Genomic DNA, 17,344 nt, shown 5'->3' on the forward strand with positions numbered 1-17,344 from the left:
CCCCCATTCCACCCCCCCGCCCACCCCCAGGATGCTGCTCTTGCCGACGCCTGCCCCGCTGTAGCTGAGCCCCGGTGGAAGGTGAGGGCGAGGCGCAGACCGTCGTCGTGCAGGCGCCATGGAGCGCCGAGGGGAGCCTGCCCTCCAGCCCAGCCTGGAATTCACGGTGGAGAATGTGGAGAAGGTGAGGGCTGGGGAGGGGCCGCCGCTTGCACTTGCCGGCTGGGGTGGGGTGGGCAGGAGAGCGTTCGTGATGCCGCCACCATGGGGTATTGGGCGGGAGCTTTCGTTCCATGCTAGGGATTGGGAGGGTTCCCTATTGTAGTGCCCACTTTTATGGGGTGGTCCTGTTCGAGTGTCAGTAAAACCTGTGGTAGGCATGGATTTTCCTTGATTAGATGTGCACAGCTGCTCCATTTTGATCTTCCTCAGGGGCTAGGAGTTGTCCTTGGTCCGTGATTGCCTTCAGTGTTTCGTTCCCATTACCTTGACTTCAGCATTCCATTGGCTTGGAATGGCGGTGGACTTGTGCCTTGTGTGAGGCTTTGGGATCCTTTCTGATCTCCAGTTCATTCTGGGAGCAATAGTGTCATGAGGCCTTGACAGAAAATGACTCTTTGCTGCTGGCTGGAGCTGTATGGTATTTGCAGAAGTAATGCCCCAGGAGTGTATCTAGCATGCATCCTGCCACTCCCCTGAACCTGTAGCATGTCAGAGCTCTGTTTCTCCTGGTGCTTGGTTTCTCCCTTTGGCTTTGCTCTGTGAATGATATCTTCCAGTCATGTAGGGCAGAGCAAGCTTTAGAAATTCACTTGAGTGATGAACTTTTGTCTGGGGAAAGCTAGACATATTTCCCTTCTAACCTTCTTACGGCAGGGAGTGCCTTTCATTGCCCCTGTTTTTTTCTTTGCTGTGTACATTTCATTTATTTATGTACTTTGTTTATATCCTGCCCTTTCCCCAATGGAAATTAAAAGCACTTACATAGTTATTTTCTCCCCCATTTTCTCCTCGCAGCAGCCTTGTGGGGTAGATTAGGCTGAAAATGTATGACTGCCCCAACATCACCCAGCAAGCTTCCATGGCAGAATGAGTATTCCAACCTGGGCCTCCCAGATACTAGTCTGACACTTTATTGAAAACCACACTGGCTGTCATCAACAGGAGTCATTTAAATGCCATTGTACTACAGGTGTGATCATGTGAAGGCACTGGCCACCATTGATGTCTGAAGTGTTCCTATGAAGAAGGATGCTGTGGGCACTTATCCATCATTGGCCCTAACCAGATTTACAGTTCAGGGGCCTTATGTTACGTGACTAGTACACATGTTTACTAAGACAGTTGGGGCCTGCTGTGCATGTGTTTAATGTTGTCAGAATGTGAGGTACAATAGTTTTTTTTGTTGGCCCTTCAGAGAGGACCCCAAGGGATGCATGCATGACTTGGTCAAGTCAAAACTGAGCTTTGGAGAGTTCTTGATACAAAAGCTTCTAACAAGAGTTCTCTGCCACCTTCAAACTGCAACTCTTGAGGTGTAGATGAGTAAAGATGGGAGTGGAGAGAACAAGCCCCTGTCTCAGAAGTTTGAAGTGCACTATAAAGAGTGGCCAATGAACGTCAGGAAGTATTTGTAGTGGAACAGGGCAGACTGTTGTGCCATCTGTTTCTTTCCCCTGTCGCTTTCTGACCTAGCCAAAGGCAAAGCACTTAAAATGGACAAAGCAGATCCTTATTTTCAAAGGATGTGAGTGACATATGAAAACTATGCTGTATGTTGCTTTTGAAAGCAAACTGTCTGTAGTATTTGAAGGACGGTCAGGTAATTTACACATATACAGTTTCATTGGCAAATGTACAGCAATAGCAAATATCACAATTTGAATGAGCACTGGAATTTGCTTGTGTGAGTGTTCCAGAGTGATGCTTTCATATGTTTGTGAAATACCGGGATACTTTGTTGGAGACATTTAAAAATAGTAACAATTTTATCATGTTTTTTCTAATTTTTCAGAGCACTTCCTATACAGTATTTCAGTAATTCTTATAGCAGTGCTCTACAGTAGGTGATTACTTATTATCTCTGTATTGTAGGTGGGATGCTGAGGCCAAGAGAAGAATAAGCTTGCTGAAGGCCTCATAGTGAGTTCCGTGTTCAAATCTCACTTCAGCTCTGCTCTGTAGATCAAAGCTTATGCTTGCAATTACTGTACTATAAGTGCATCCAAACTGAAGGGGATGCCAATAAACCTTTCTTCATTGACATGGGTTATGTAAACTGTTATGTAAACAGTTATGTAAACTGTAAGGGAAGATCTTGTCTCACTAACCTGTTAGTGTTCTTTGAGGGGGTGAACAAACATGTGGACAAGGGGGATCCAATAGATATTATTTACCTTGACTTCCAGAAAGCTTTTGATAAAGTTCCTCATCAAAGGCTCCTAAGTAAGCTCAAAAATCATGGGATAGAAGGACAAGTCCTTTTATGGATCAAAAACTGGCTAGTTCATAGAAAACAGAGAGTGAGTATAAATGGGCAATTTTCTCAGTGGAGGGTGGTAAGCAGTGGGGTACCGCAGGGATCAGTACTTGGTCCACTGCTTTTTAACTTGTTCATTAATGATTTGGAGATGGGAGTAAGCAGTGAAGTGGCTAAATTTGCGGATGATACAAAGTTGTTCAAGGTGGTGAAAACCAGTGAGGATTGTGAGGCACTCCAAGGGGATCTGTCAAGGATGGGCGAGTGGGCGTCAACATGGCAAATGGGGTTCAATGTGGCCAAGTGCAAGGTGATGCACATTGGAGCCAAAAATCCTAAATATAAATACACATTGATGGGGTCTGAACTGGCAGAGACTGAGCAAGAGAGAGATCTTGGAGTTGTAGTGGATAACTCACTGAAAATGTCGAGACAGTGTGTGACTGCAATAAAGAAGGCCAATGCTATGCTGGGGATTATTAGGAAGGGTATTGAAAACAGATCAGCCAATATAATAATGCCCCTATATAAATCAATGGTGAGACCTCATTTGGAATACTGTGTGCAGTTCTGGGCACCACACCTTAAAAAGGATATTATAGCTTTGGAAAAAGTGCAGAAAAGGGCAACTCGAATGATAAAAGGGTTGGAACACTTTCCCTATGAGGAAAGGTTAAAGCGCTTAGGGCTCTTTAGCTTGGAGAAAAGACGACTGAGGGGTGACATGATCGAGGTTTATAAGATTATGCATGGGAAAGAGCAGGTAAAGAAAGAGGTACTTTTCTCCCTTTCTCACAATACAAGAACTCGTGGGCACTCCATGAAACTGCAGAGCGGTCGGGTTAGAACGGATAAAAGGAAGTACTTCTTCACCCAAAGAGTGATTAACACATGGAATTCACTGCCACAGGAAGTGGTGGGTGCTACAAGCATGGACGGCTTCAAAAGGGAATTAGATAAGCATATGGAGCAGAGGTCCATCAGTGGCTATTAGCCACAAGGTATAGCTAGGGGCTCTGGGGCAAGTGATGCTCTGTCTTCTTGGTGCTTGGGGGGGGGGTCAACAGTGGGAGGGCTTCTAATGTCCTGGCCCCACTGCTGGACCTCCTGATGGCACTGGTATTTCTGGCCACTGTGTGACACAGAGTGTTGGACTGGATGGGCCTTTGGCCTGATCCAACATTGGCGTCTCTTATGTTCTTATGTTCTTATGTAAATAGGGCTATATAACAAACATTCTGACCTAGATGGCCCAGGCTAGCTGGAACTCAGAACGTCTTGGAAGCTAAAGGGGGTTGGCCCTGATTAGTACTTGGATGGGAAACCACCCAGGAAATCAAGGGTTGCTGTGCAGGCATGCAATGGCAAACCACCTCTGAATGTGAAAACCCCGTGGGGTTGCCAGAAGTCGGTTGTGACTTCACAGCACTTCCCACCACCACCATATAACAAACATTAACAGAGAGAGGAAGGAAGGGTGAACCTAGCCAAGGGCATGGATGAAATAAAATCCATTGTCCCCAATTAGTACTGAGGTTGCTTAGATAGTGAAATAAACTGTGTCTGGTATTAGCAGAGATTTCATTTTGTTAGTCAGTGTTAATGTCTTAGATATGTTTAGTTTATTTCGATTATAGTCCTTAGACCAGATATGTTACAGGCAATGCATTCCAGAAAATTAAAAACTAATATAAAAATTTTAAATATAAAATAGAACACTTCTAAATACAATGCAGTTTGTTTTTTCTGACAGACTCAAGTTTTTTCCTATCAGTGGGGTGATAATCTCTCTACTCGCCACCTCATAGTATGGGCATCTCTGTCCCCTGAGTGGGCAGGTGCAAAGCCTTTCCACATAAGGAATGTTCTTATATTTCCCATCAAGTACAGCAGAAGGGAGGGCAGAGCATCTAGCTAAGGAAAAAGCTCTTCTGAGCCCCTTTACTTCCAATGATGTTAGATAATCCATTGGTTGAACTGTATATTTTATACTTGCCCTCATAATATTTTTATACTAGCAATATCAGTTTGACGTTCAATGTCCTTAATTCTTTATTTCACTAATTTTTTTGCCTGTTCCATTCCACATATCAGAAGCACCTGAGGGGAAAGGCCAATCTTGCAAAGGTAGCTTTGCACTGCTTTGCACCAGTTTGATTGAAAATTATCAATGTAAATCAGAGGGAGTAGACCTTGTAGGCTAAGCTGTCCTTTTAGCCATGTGTAGATAGACAAGATACTAACCCATGCCTCGACTTTTAAACATTCTCTCTCTAATCTTACCCTGGCATTTGATACACATTTGGGAACCTGTAGGATAGTTCTTAGAAATCTAGATTGAACTCTTTCTTGGGGGTTGAAATGTGAGCTGGGTGGCCCCAATGAGCCATATAACAATTGTGCCAGTGTCTTAGCTTTATATAATTTCAGAGCGGCGGGAACGTATGATCCCCCTTGTGAATTATGGAATTTTACAGTACAATTTGCAGCTCTTTCACCTTGTTCTGCAGCATAATTGCTGTGTTGGAATCTAGAGCCTGTTGCCTGTAGAACCACCCCATGTCTTAGATATCATTTGGTACCAAAGTGACACTACACCACAGTTTCTGTCAGAGTTAAATTCATATGTATAAATTAAAAGGAGTCTGGTGGCATCTTGAAAGGCTGACGGATTTTTTGTGGCATATGCTTCTATGGACTTGTACCACAACTAATGTTCCTTCTGTCCTGTGGAGTCTTGTGAGCAAAAGTTCTACTTTGTGAGCTACTGGCATTAAATTTGTGAGCAAGTGAGTTGGCTGCTGCATAAATCAGTTTGCTCTGGAGCCCTCCTCCCTGAGCTAAGACAAAAATCTGTGAGCTGGAGGCTAAAAAAATGTGAGCTAGCTCACACTAACTAGCTTAGAGGGAACACTGACCACAACAATCTGTTAGTCTTTAAGGTGCTTTTTCTGATTGTTCCAGCTTTGCCATCCTAAACAGAGTTCTACCCCTCTAGGCCCATCAACTTCCATGGACCAAGAAGGTTACAATTTGGTTCAGGAATTCAGTTATAAAATCATTATCTTTCTGGACTGTGTAAGGAAATCCTAAGTTCAGTGATGATATTTTGTAAACATTCCTCAAGAATGTTACGTTGAGAAATATTGGCTAGCTCAGGTAAGTTCTGTATTTCCACACAAGTACAGGGGGAGACATGTATGTATATACCTTAAAAACAAGGAATTTTTGTATTTAGCTTTCAGAATCTCACCTTGCTTTAAATAAAAAAGCAGGTTTCTAGCCTTGAGAGTTACAAAGGTAAACCTGGAAATATGAGCAATTCTGGGTAAAATCTTTTTGAAGACAAAGGATGCTCAGTGAGTCTCCCAGTTGTTAAGGATTAGAGCCAGTACCCTGACTGTATCTTGTATATAAAAGGTAAAGATTTCCCTGGCTTGAAAGCCAGTTGAATCCAACTCTAGGGGATGATGCTCATCTCAGTTTCCAAGATGAAGAGCCAGTGCTGTCCGAAGACTTTTCTGTGGTCATGTGGCAGACATGACTAAACACTGAGGGGCACGAAATGCTGTTACCTTCCCACCGAAGTGGTACCTATTTATCTACTTGCAATTTCTTGCTTTCGAACTGCTAGGTTGGCAGGAGCTGAGGCCAGAAACGGGAGCGCACTCCGTCATGCAGCACTAGGGTCTCGAACTGCTGAGCTACCAACCTTCTGGTCTGCAGCTCAGCATCTTAACCTCTGAGCCACCGCAGCCCCATATCTTGTATATAGGATAGGCAAAACGAATACTTGTCATAATTTGTGCAAATTAATTTACCTTTTCTTGGCTAAAATTAAGAGATTCTTTGGTGCAGATTTTTGTTTTTAGTTCAGAGTCCAAATAGACTCAGTCTGGCCATTGGCACAGAGTGTTGCCTTATTTAGTTGCTCCCCCTCCCACTTCCTTCTGTTAACTATGAGCTTTGCTAGTAGAAATTATACTTTGAAGAAAGCATATGCCCTTTTCTTGCCTCCTTTGTGGTTTTGAGGAGCGCTTCATGACATACCTGTCACACTTCAGGCAGATTTGATCTGTCTTCGGTGCCTATTGTGCTTTCAGCAGCACTAGAGTAGACAGTCCTTGTTGCATCCTGGATTCTATCAAGCTGCATTTATTAGACTGTTAAGCAGAATTCAGTCAGTTCTATACTTATTTATCCCCCTTTCTAGTAAAAACCCAAATATTCTCATCAAAGTATATTCTATGGTTGCACACGGCTGGCTTCCTTCCCTCTCCTTGTAAATAGGTGTATGATGAGGAATGGCAGACTCCTAATCCTGAAAGGACATAGTGCCAAAACCTCCCTTTTTCACAGTGTATGTTAAAATTAAGGTTAGCTTCTTTCTGCAGTGCTATGTAGCAGAGGAGTGTTGTGCTACTGGGTAATGTTGCTTTAGAATATCCCTGGAGGGAACACACGGGCAGTTTCTTTGTGTGCACCAACAATAGAGCAAATGTTGACATCGGGGAAAGGTCAGCACACCCCAGGTGGTGATTAGCTCAGCATGTACTGTGGGAAGTGGGTGTGTAGAAGTAAGAGCTATTGGGGTGTGCCATAATGGCTCCTGCACTCACTGGGAAGGGGAGTAGCAATCTCTGAAGGATGCTTGGGCTCCCCATCCCCCCTTTGCTTTGTTGCCTAACACTGTGACAGGCTTTCCCGTAAGATGCAGCACTTTGCTGTAAGGGTAGAGATTGACTGGCAGAGGGAATTGTGTGAGACCCCTGTTGCAGGAGTCTATACCACACAGTAGACTGAATCAGTGCTTACTTCACACTTACAAGAATTGTTAGATCCAGGTGGGTATGCTAATTTACTGCCCACACTTTATATGTATTACTGTTATTTGTATTTCCATTTCATTGTATCTGAAGATGTGTGCATGCACACGAAAGCTGATACCTTGAATAAACCTTTGTTGGTCTTAAAGGAGCCACTGGACTAAAAAGTGTTAGAAGTTAGCGTCACATGCAAAGCTTTTATTCTGATAGGTTTGGGCTGAATCTTGTCTGGACTGCAAAGGGGTAGCAAGCAATGATGTGACAGAGCAGAATTAGATGTCTTAAAAGCATTTTCCTAATTTGTGTACTATGAGAATTCTTGTTTCGATATTCAGATGTTTATAGGGCTCCCTTTTCTTTGCAGGTTTCTCAGATCCAGGGAGTTCTCTACTTGAGACATGTTCGGACCTGAGCTAGAAGCTAGTGAAAAAGCTGGTTAGCCTACTGCTAGTCCCCCCCCCCTTTCTGTCACTGTACCAGCTATTCAAATCCATGGGTTATTGCAGTGGGGGTGGAAGTAACATGAAGTCTGTGATCTTGTAGAAGCTTAAACAGAGACAGAACTTTTGAATTACCCAGTGCAAAGTTTCAGGATGTCATTAAACAAGGAAAAATTATTTGTGGTGATCAGAACATAAACTCGTACATTCAAGACAGCATGCTAGCAAACATGTAGTTTTACCATAGAAGTTGGAAACTAATGAACAGAACATAATCTGTGTTACGGTGCTCAATATTGTTCCTTTTTAAGATAGGCTATCCTTTCTCTCAGCCAGATAGCAAATCAGTCCTTTCTGTTTTGTAGCAAGACAGACTTGCTCTGCAGATGGGTATATAAGCCTGAAGATGAGCCAAGGAAACCAGAGATATGCCTTAAGTAAAAGTTTGCCTGTGACTTTGGATCTATGTGGTTTAGAACCAATCAACAGTTTGCCATATTTAATATTGTATACATTCATGGGGAGAAAGTTTGCACTTGCAAGGGGGATGCTGCACACTGTCACTTCGTCTAACAGAAGCCAACGGATACGGAAATTAAACAGTACATCTGTGTGTATATATATTCCAACACAATATCAGACAGAGTAGTCCTAAGCCCTGGACTTATTGCAGTGGTGGTATATTTATATATTTTTTATTTAAAATGTTTTTTATGCAGCCTTTCCACCCAATCTGGATCCCCAAGGCAGTGCACATAAAAACATTAAAACATATGAACAATTAAAAATGTTTAAAATTTTCAGTAAAATACATAAACAAATACCTGTGCTCAGGGGTAGTTTCGTAGAAAAAGAGCTAGGGGAACTCATTAGCATATGCCACACACCCTGACATCAGGGGCCCGGCGGTGGACCTGCAAGGCCAGCGGGAGTGCGAGGAAGCCCCGCCAAGGCCCTCCCTGGCCCCAGGCAGGCAGGGGTGGGGAGAGGCGGGGAGGAAGCAACTTACCCTCCCTCTTCTCCTGCCTCCTCCTGGCTGAATGAGGGCTGGAAGCGGGGCGGCCGGAAGCAGGGGGCGGGGCTTCATCGTGTGCCCCACCCCCCCGCACCTCACCCGGGGAAACTGCGATCCCCCGCGTCCCCCCCGAAATGACCTCTGCCTGTGCTGTTTCAGCAAATATGAGATTTTTAAAAATGAGCTAATTAATGCTGGTCCATGTCCATTGAAAGGTCTGTAAAAGGAAGCTACACACAAATACATCCCCTTCCCTCCCCAAAAAAATACTGAAAGTAAGAAATTCTGAATTAATGTAATTAAAAGGGGAAAATTGGGGCGGGGCGCAGTGGATACAATGGGGGGCGGGGCACCACGTGTGCTCCACTGCTGGCTACGGCCTTGATCCTCCTTGTGTCTAAGAGTACCCAACACAAGGGCTGAAAGTTGTAGGCTCTTGAGTTGTGGTCGTGTGTGTGTGCTTTACATGCCATCAAGTCACTTCCGACTTATGGTGACCCTATGACTTGATGACCTCCAAAACATCCTATGATTAGCTGCCTTGCTCTGGTCTTGCATACTGAAAGCTGTGGCTTTCTTGATTGACTCCATCCATCTCATGTTGGGTCTTCCGCTTTTCCTATTGCCTTCAACTTTGTTGTCTTTTCCAGTGAGTCTTCTCATGTGGCCTAACTACAATAGCCTCACTTTAGCCATTTTAGTCTCTAGAGAAAGTTCAGATCTAGAAATCACTTATTTGTCTTTTTGGTGGTCCATGGTATCTGTAAAACTCTCCTACAACACCATGTTTCAAATGAATCCACTTTATTCCTGTCAGCTTTCTTCATTCCTGTCAGCTTTATTCCTGTCAGCTTTTCCCCTATTTGGGCAAATTGATCGAGAGGGCGGTGGCGACACAGCTTCAGAGCTTTCTGGATGACGCTTCTGTCCTAGATCCACTTCAGTCTGGCTTTCGCCCTGGTTACGGGACGGAGACAGTGCTGGTCGCCCTTACTGACGACCTCCGGAGGCATCTGGATCGAGGGGGTGTGGCGGCACTGGTGTTGTTAGATCTGTCGGCTGCGTTCGATACGGTCGACCACCAGTTGCTGACCCACCGCCTCGCCGACGTGGGGATTCAGGGACTCGCCCTTCAATGGCTTGCCTCTTTTCTCCAAGGTCGGGGACAGAGAGTGGAAATCGGGGAACAGCGGTCCCAGAGGCACCCACTTGAATGTGGTGTCCCTCAGGGGGCAGTGCTTTCCCCGATGCTTTTTAACATCTATATGCGCCCTCTCGCCCAGATTGCCAGGAGGTTTGGGCTGGGCTGTCATCAGTATGCAGATGACACCCAGCTCTATCTGATGTTGGGTGGCCGGTCGGGCTCCGACCCTGAAGGTCTTCAACAGGGATTACAGGCCGTGGCTGAGTGGCTCAGGCTGAGCCGGTTGAAATTAAACCCAGCGAAGACGGAGGTCCTGGGCCTGAGTCGGAACGGTTTGGGGCTGGGGCTCCCTCTCCCGACCTTTGATGGGGTACCTTTGGTGCCTACGTCTGGGGATAGGAGTTTGGGAGTGCTCCTGGACTCCTCCTTATCGATGGAGGCCCAGGTAGCAGCCACTGCCAGGTCTGCATTTTGCCATCTGAGACAGGCTCGGCAGTTGGCCCCCTTCCTCGCCCGCGAAGACCTGGCTACAGTGATCCATGCGACGGTCACCTCAAGGCTAGACTACTGTAACGCTCTCTACATGGGGCTGCCTTTGTCGCTGATCCGGAGGCTGCAGCTGGTGCAGAACGCGGCAGCTAGGCTGCTGATGGGCCTCCCCAGGTGGGAGCACATCAAGCCTGGGTTGAAGGCACTGCACTGGCTGCCTATAGCATACCGAATCCGCTTCAAAGTGCTGGTACTCACCTATAAAGCCCTATATGGCCTGGGTCCGACCTACCTGAGGGACCGCCTTTCCCCGTATATACCCCCAAGAGCACTTCGGTCGGGGACCCAGAACCGTTTAGTGGTTCCGGATTCCCGAGAGTCACGTTATGCTGCGACAAGGGCTAGATCCTTCTCAGTGGCGGCCCTTGCTTGGTGGAATGAGCTCCCGGAGGAGATCAGGGCCCTGCGGGATCTAATGCAATTCCGCAGGGCCTGTAAGACGGAGCTCTTCCACCAGGCCTTTATGTAGGGGCCGCCGCTCCCACCACCACCAACGGTGGAAATACCATCTCAGTCGGATCGCCCTTGATAGCCCGGCGGCAGGGTGAACCCCATGGCGGCAAGACCAGCCGATTAGCACGGACTAATACTGCCAGTATGATACAACTAATGCTGGCAGGGGTTATTTCTTGTAGGAGCCAACTGCAGAGTCAACTATAGACCACCTGGAACTTAAACTTAAAGCACTTTATTATTATAAATGGTATATTACTGACTGTATTTTGTGATTTTATTGGATTTTAATGTATTTTATGTTGGGCTTATGCCCCTGTAAGCCGCCCTGAGCCCGCTTGCGGGGTAGGGCGGGGTAGAAATACCTTAATTAATAAATAAATAAATAAATATTGTCCAACATTCAAACCCATAGTGTAAATTACTTTGATCTTAGTTCCCAGTGACACAGCCTTGCCCTTAAGGGTCTCTTCTAGCTCCTTCATGGCTGCCCTTCCAAGTCTCAGTCTCCTTCTGATTTCTTGGTTGAAGTTTTCCTGTTGATTAGTGATGAAGCCAAGGAATAAAAAAAATCTTGAACAATCTCAATTTCTTTATCATCGACCTTAAAGTTGTGTAATTCCCCAGTATTCATTACTTTTGTCTTCTTGATGTTCAACTGTAATCCTGCTTTTGCACTTTCTGCTTTAACTTTCATCGATAGTCTTTAAGTCTTCACTATTTTCTGCCAATAATGTGATGTCATTTGCATATCTCAAATTGTTAATGTTCCACCAACTTTCACTCCACATTCATTTAAATCTAATCCAATTTTTCTTATGCTATGTTCTGCATATAGATTGAACAGATAAGGAGATAAAATGCATCCTTATCTGACATTTTTGCCAATTGGAAACCATTCTGTTTCTCCATATTCTATCTTGACAGTTCCGTCTTGTCCAGAATATAGGTTGAACATCAAAGCCATCAGATGTTGTGGCACACCCACTTCTTTTAAAACCACCCATAGCATTTCACGATCCACAGTCAAAAGCTTTGTTGTAGTCTATGAAACACAAGCTGATTTTCTTTTGGAATTCTCTTGTATGCTCAAGTAACTAACGTAAATTGGCAGTATGATCACTAGAGCCTGTTCCTTTTCTGAATCCAGCTTGAACATCTGACAATTCATGTTCCATATATGGTAACAGGCTTTGTTGTAAGATTCTGAGCATCACTTTGCTTGCATGAGAAATCAATGTGATGATTCAATAGTTGCTGCAGTCTTTGATGTCTTTGAATGTCTTTGAATGTAGATTCAGCATTTCCAATCTGAGCCATTATATTGTTTTCCATATTTGTTAGCATTCTTGTTAAGATTTTGATGGACTCCATTTCTGTGGCTAGGAATAGCTTTATTGATAATCTCATTTACTGCTGGTGATTTGTTTCAACCAATTGCTTTGAGTGCAGCTTTCAGTTCATCTAAAATTGTAGGTTCTTCCTCAAAAATTCTTCTTTGAAGGAATCTGTCATCCTTTCATCTGTTTTGTATAGTTCTTCAGTGTATTGTTCCCATTTTTTCTATATTTTGTCCTGTTCAGTTAATTTCCCTTTGATTTCTTGTGGATCTTCTGCTTCCAATTATATAATCTATTTGATTTATGTATTGCCATCCAGTGATGTCCACATATACAGTCATCTGGTTGGTTGGCTGAAGCATGTGTTTGTAATGAACAAATATTCTTCACAGAATTCTGTGAACCACTCTCTTGCTTCATTTTGTACACCTAGCCCAAATTGACTGACAATATTTGATTCTTCTTTGTTTCCTACTTTTGTGTTCCAGTCACCTGTGATTCTCAGCATATCTTGTTTAGGTAAATGATCAACTTCTTCGTTTATACTTGCATAAAAGTTTTCATTGTCTTCCTCTTTAGCGTCTGTGGTTGGGACATAAACTTGAATGATGGTTACATTGATAGACTTTCCATGAAGTCTGATATTATATGGTCAGACTGGGCATTATAGCCCGATTGCTTGCACTACATCTCACTTCACTATTAGAGCAACTTCATTTATTTTGTGTTTGTAATTTTCCAAGTAAAACACTTTATGACTGGAAATGTCCTAATCTAGTCCACTTTGGTTCACTCACTTCCAGGAATGCTGTGTTTAAGCATTCCATTTTTCATTTTAATGATTTAGTTTAGCTTGATTCATACTTCTCGCATACCTTGTCCCTATTATATGTGTCAAACAGCTTTAAACTTTCCTTTTACATCCTTTCATGTCAGTAACTGAATGTCATTTTGGTTTTAATCCAGTCGTGTCATTAAGAACAGTGCTAATCATACTCATCATCTGTTGTTTTGCAGTAGCTAATTGAGTGCCATCCGACCCGGAGATCCTGTCTTCCAACATTATATCGACTTCCCTTTTGGGTTGTCTCATCATAGTGTTTTGAGGTATGAGATGATCAGAAATGGTTTACTATTGTCTTCTGTGCAACACTAACCAGGGGTAGTTGAAGTGGCACTGCTGTTGCCAGAGAGATCCTCGGCCAGGGTCACTTTCCACTACTGCTGCTGTTCAAGGATTCCTCCACCCCCATCACCACTGTCAGTTCTCTTCTGGTGATGTGTCTTAGTCTGGTGTCTCAACTTTGACCAGTCCTTCTTGAATAACTCTGCTAGGATTTTAGCCTTTGACAGAGTCTAAACTCCTAATGGCATTGGTCTCAGCTTTGCTGATACACTCAAACCCCTTCACCATGTTAAGGAGTATGTTAATGTGGTATGCTGTTTCATAGAAGGCCTCAATCTTGTTAGCCTTGCAGGCAGTTTTGGAATTTCAAGAATGAGGAACAGGTGCTACCCCAAAATGAGGGCTACAGAATGGCTGCCATTAAGTGCAGAGGTTAATCAGAAAATGTTATGAGGTTGCAAGCCAAATATTCTCCTACAATAAAGACTGTTGTTTTAGAATGAGTGCTCCATGCTAACACAAAGCTGATGCTTCCTGGGTTCTTCTGAGGTTCCTCTTATTTCTAGGGATGCCAGTCCCCAGGTGGAGGATCCCCCGATTTCACGGGCTCTTGCCCACTGCTTTCTGGTGGGGGAAGCCCTGACCACTGGCAGCCACACCTCTCCCTCTCCTCCTGCAAGATTTAAAGAGCCCTCTAGCTGATCAGCTGGAGCACATGGCCTGTCAATCAGCGGGGAGGGGGTCTTTAAAACTTGCAGGGGAGGAGGGAGAGGGGTGGCCGCTGGCCGCATGCCTGAACTGCAAGCGGTGAATTCCCCACTTGCAGTTCGGGCGCAGGTGGCCCCTGCTTGTAAAAAGCATTTAAAGGGTCCCTTTAAATGCTTTTTGCAAGCAGGGCTACCTGTACCTGAACTCCAAGTGGTGAATTTGCTGCTTGCAGTTCAGGCTGCCTCCCTAATGTGATGACATCACTTCTGCATGATGTCGTCATGTTGGGGGCATCCCTACTTCCTCCAGGGATGCCCTCTAAAGTCCCCCACCAGCGAATGGACATGACCTGACAACCCTATTCCTATATGATGGGAGAAATGCAGACTGGTTGTTGTAGTTTGGGGAAGAAGCAAAGGGGCACCAGGAAACCCACCAGCAGGCACTGCAGGACCCATGGGTGCCCCATTGAAGATCTCTGCCCTATCATCTGAAATGTGGATGTTCTGAGGGGTTAAGGATTGTCTAGCACATTTTTATACTGCTTTTTCTCCAATGAACCTAGAGTGATGTGTATTATTCTCCTTTTCTCATGTTATCTTCATAACCTTTTTAGGCTGGCCAAATTGAGTGACGGGACAAAGGCATCAGGTTTCATGGCATAGTGATTATTTGAATGTGGGCCTCTCAGTTCCTAATCTAGTACCCTAAGCACTATAAAACACTGGCTAAAAAAGTGTCAAAGCCCTATTGTTTTCATGTGATTGTCAGGGTATTCTAATTTGTTTACAAGTATAAAAAATTATAGAGATATAAAATCCTGAAGGGGCAGTGTTAATTACAGAATTGAATTGATGCAGGATCTGAGCACAGGAAGTTGTTTTCTTCAAGCTATTTCTCTGCATCACAACTTCTAGGAAAGCTACCTTGTAATCTGTCATGCCAAATAGTTAAATTGCTACAGTAAGTGGCCTGTTGACCTGAATTTGTAGCCATAAACTAATGGTTTCCACCTTGTGCTGCATAAACTGTAATTCCAATAATTCAGGTGGTGGAATTTGAGAAGGTAGTTTATGCAATTTGTAATATCTGTCAGCAAAATCCTGAGCAGGTACTGAAGCATACTGAATAGGGCTTACTCGCAGGTTCTCTGGTGAGGAAATGCAGAGAACTTTTCCCAGTGTTTCAAGTTTGCATAACTAAATACTGCATATCCCAGTTATATCAGCATAGAGAGAAGAAACGATTTACCTTGCTTAGCCAAAGGCTCATCTGGCATGCATTAGAAATTTTGATTGAATTAATAGTGGCCTACAGGGAGATAGCTCCTCCTGCTTTGCTACATGACCCTTATTGTCTTGTGGTTGAATGTCTTAAGTGGTAGGACAAAATGCCTTCTCACTGTCAACATACAGCTTTGTGCATGCTTCTGCCTTCATAGAGGTAGATTGTTGTTGCTGTACCATCAGTGAGCATGGCACTTTATAGAGTATACAGGACACTAGTCCGAGAAGATTACAATCTAAAGTTTGAGACAAGGGAGACAGCAAAGAGAGGAGAGGGAGTTGGAAGCAGTGATAAACGATAGGAAAATATGTTCATTCATTTTACACATTGTTGGACTTCTTTTGGTAGGAAGGGGGACAAAGGGATTGTGCCAAAGGCTTTGTGGAACAGATGGGTTTTGTAGAGGGATTTGAAGAAAGTGAGAAAGGTGACAGGTGCTTTCTGGGCAGTTCCAGATGTAAGGGGCAGCAAAGGAGAATGGATGGAGTTATTTTACAGGAGACTTTTGGACAGCTAATTGTAGAGTTGGAAGAGCAAAGGTCACAGGCAGAGATGTATCAAGACACTGGGGTGGGACAAAGTAATGGAGGAGTTTGGTGAAGAGAAGTTTACAGTGGATCTGGGAATGGAAAGGAAGCCAGTGTAGAGATTTAAAGAGGGGTGTTGGTGTGAATAACAGTACAGATGAATTATTTTGGTAGCGGAGTATTGGGTATATGGGCTGAAGTGCGGTTTTTGTTGTTCAGTCGCACAGTTGAGTCCGACTCTTCGCGACCCCATGGACCAGATCACGCCAGGCCTTCCGGTCTTCCGCCGTCCTCTGACGTTTGCTCAACTTCATGTTCGTTGCATCTATGACACTGTCTAACCATCTCATCCTTTGCCATCCCCGTCTTCTTTGCCCTTCAATCTTTCCCAGCATCAGGGTCTTCTCCAGTGAGTGCTCCCTTCTCATTTGGTGGCCAAAGTATTTGAGCTTCAGCTTCATTATCTGGCCTTCCAGGGAACAGTCAGGGTTGATTTCTTTGAGGATTGACTGATTTGATCTTCTTGCAGTCCAAGGGACTCTCAAGAGTCTTCTCCAGCACCATAGTTCAAAAGAATCTATTCTTCGGCGCTCGGCCTTCCTTATAGTCCAACTCTCGCAGCCATACATGACTACTGAAAGACTATTGAAAGAGGTAGTCAATCTTTAAAGGTACAATTGTGGTCTTAGGGTACTGTCTCAGTGATGATCTGGTTCTTATAGATCCACATGGGTCAATGCAGGGGTAATTCATGAGGACAACCAGATGGATTTCACCTAGAGAACTGGTGTTGAGTAGTGATGGGCATGAACTGGGAAAATGTGGTATGGTTCATGGTATGCCAGCTTCATGAACCATGAAACATCACAAATAAACCAGTTTCATTTGTGAGGTTTGTGACATGGTAGAACACCCCTCAGCATGATAGAGACACCAAACTCACAAGGGATATCCGGCTAACCCTCCTCTACCTACATGCCAAGGTTGGTGAGGATTGAATTTATGGGGTTCGAGTTATGGCTCCCCCAAAGAAGGTGTCCCCAGGAAAGCATTTTCTGGGGAAATGACAAGCACAGGTTCATGAGGGTCAGGATTGTATAGAATGGATCCTGTGCAAATTAAAGATGCCAAACATGCAAGAGATCTCCAGATGACTCTCCTCTACTTGCCCTCCAAGTTTGATGAGGATTGGATTTATGGGGTCCAAGTTACAGCCCCCCAAAGAAGGTGCTCCTATGGAGGGAAAAACAGCAAAAAAGCAAGGACAACAGAAGCCATGCAGAACAGAATCGAAGTCCCAGAGAATCTCTGCAGTAGAAACTGAAGGTTGGAGGCATTTTTGCAAGCCCGTACGGTAACAGAAGGTAAAGAGGAGGAAGTTGTAGTAGTCACTAAGATCACCTGGTTGATTAGCTCATTGAGTGAGATGGATAAAGAGGAAAGGGTTGAT

At 44.3% G+C, this 17,344-nt stretch overlaps 1 protein-coding gene across 1 annotated transcript in view; it reads left to right on the forward strand.

Annotated features, from left to right (window-relative positions):
• Positions 1-23: 23 nt before the first annotated feature.
• Positions 24-17,344, forward strand: part of IPO13 (importin 13) — an 89,639-nt gene continuing 72,318 nt past the window's right edge. The window contains exon 1 of the mRNA XM_015422962.1: positions 24-184. Within this exon, the coding sequence (XP_015278448.1) occupies positions 119-184 (66 nt within the window). The 5' untranslated portion in view covers positions 24-118. The remainder of the gene's footprint in view (positions 185-17,344) is intronic.

The sequence above is a fragment of the Gekko japonicus genome, unplaced genomic scaffold (genome assembly GCF_001447785.1).
Source record: "Gekko japonicus isolate JY-2015 unplaced genomic scaffold, Gekko_japonicus_V1.1 scaffold117, whole genome shotgun sequence".
Lineage (NCBI taxonomy): Eukaryota > Metazoa > Chordata > Lepidosauria > Squamata > Gekkonidae > Gekko > Gekko japonicus.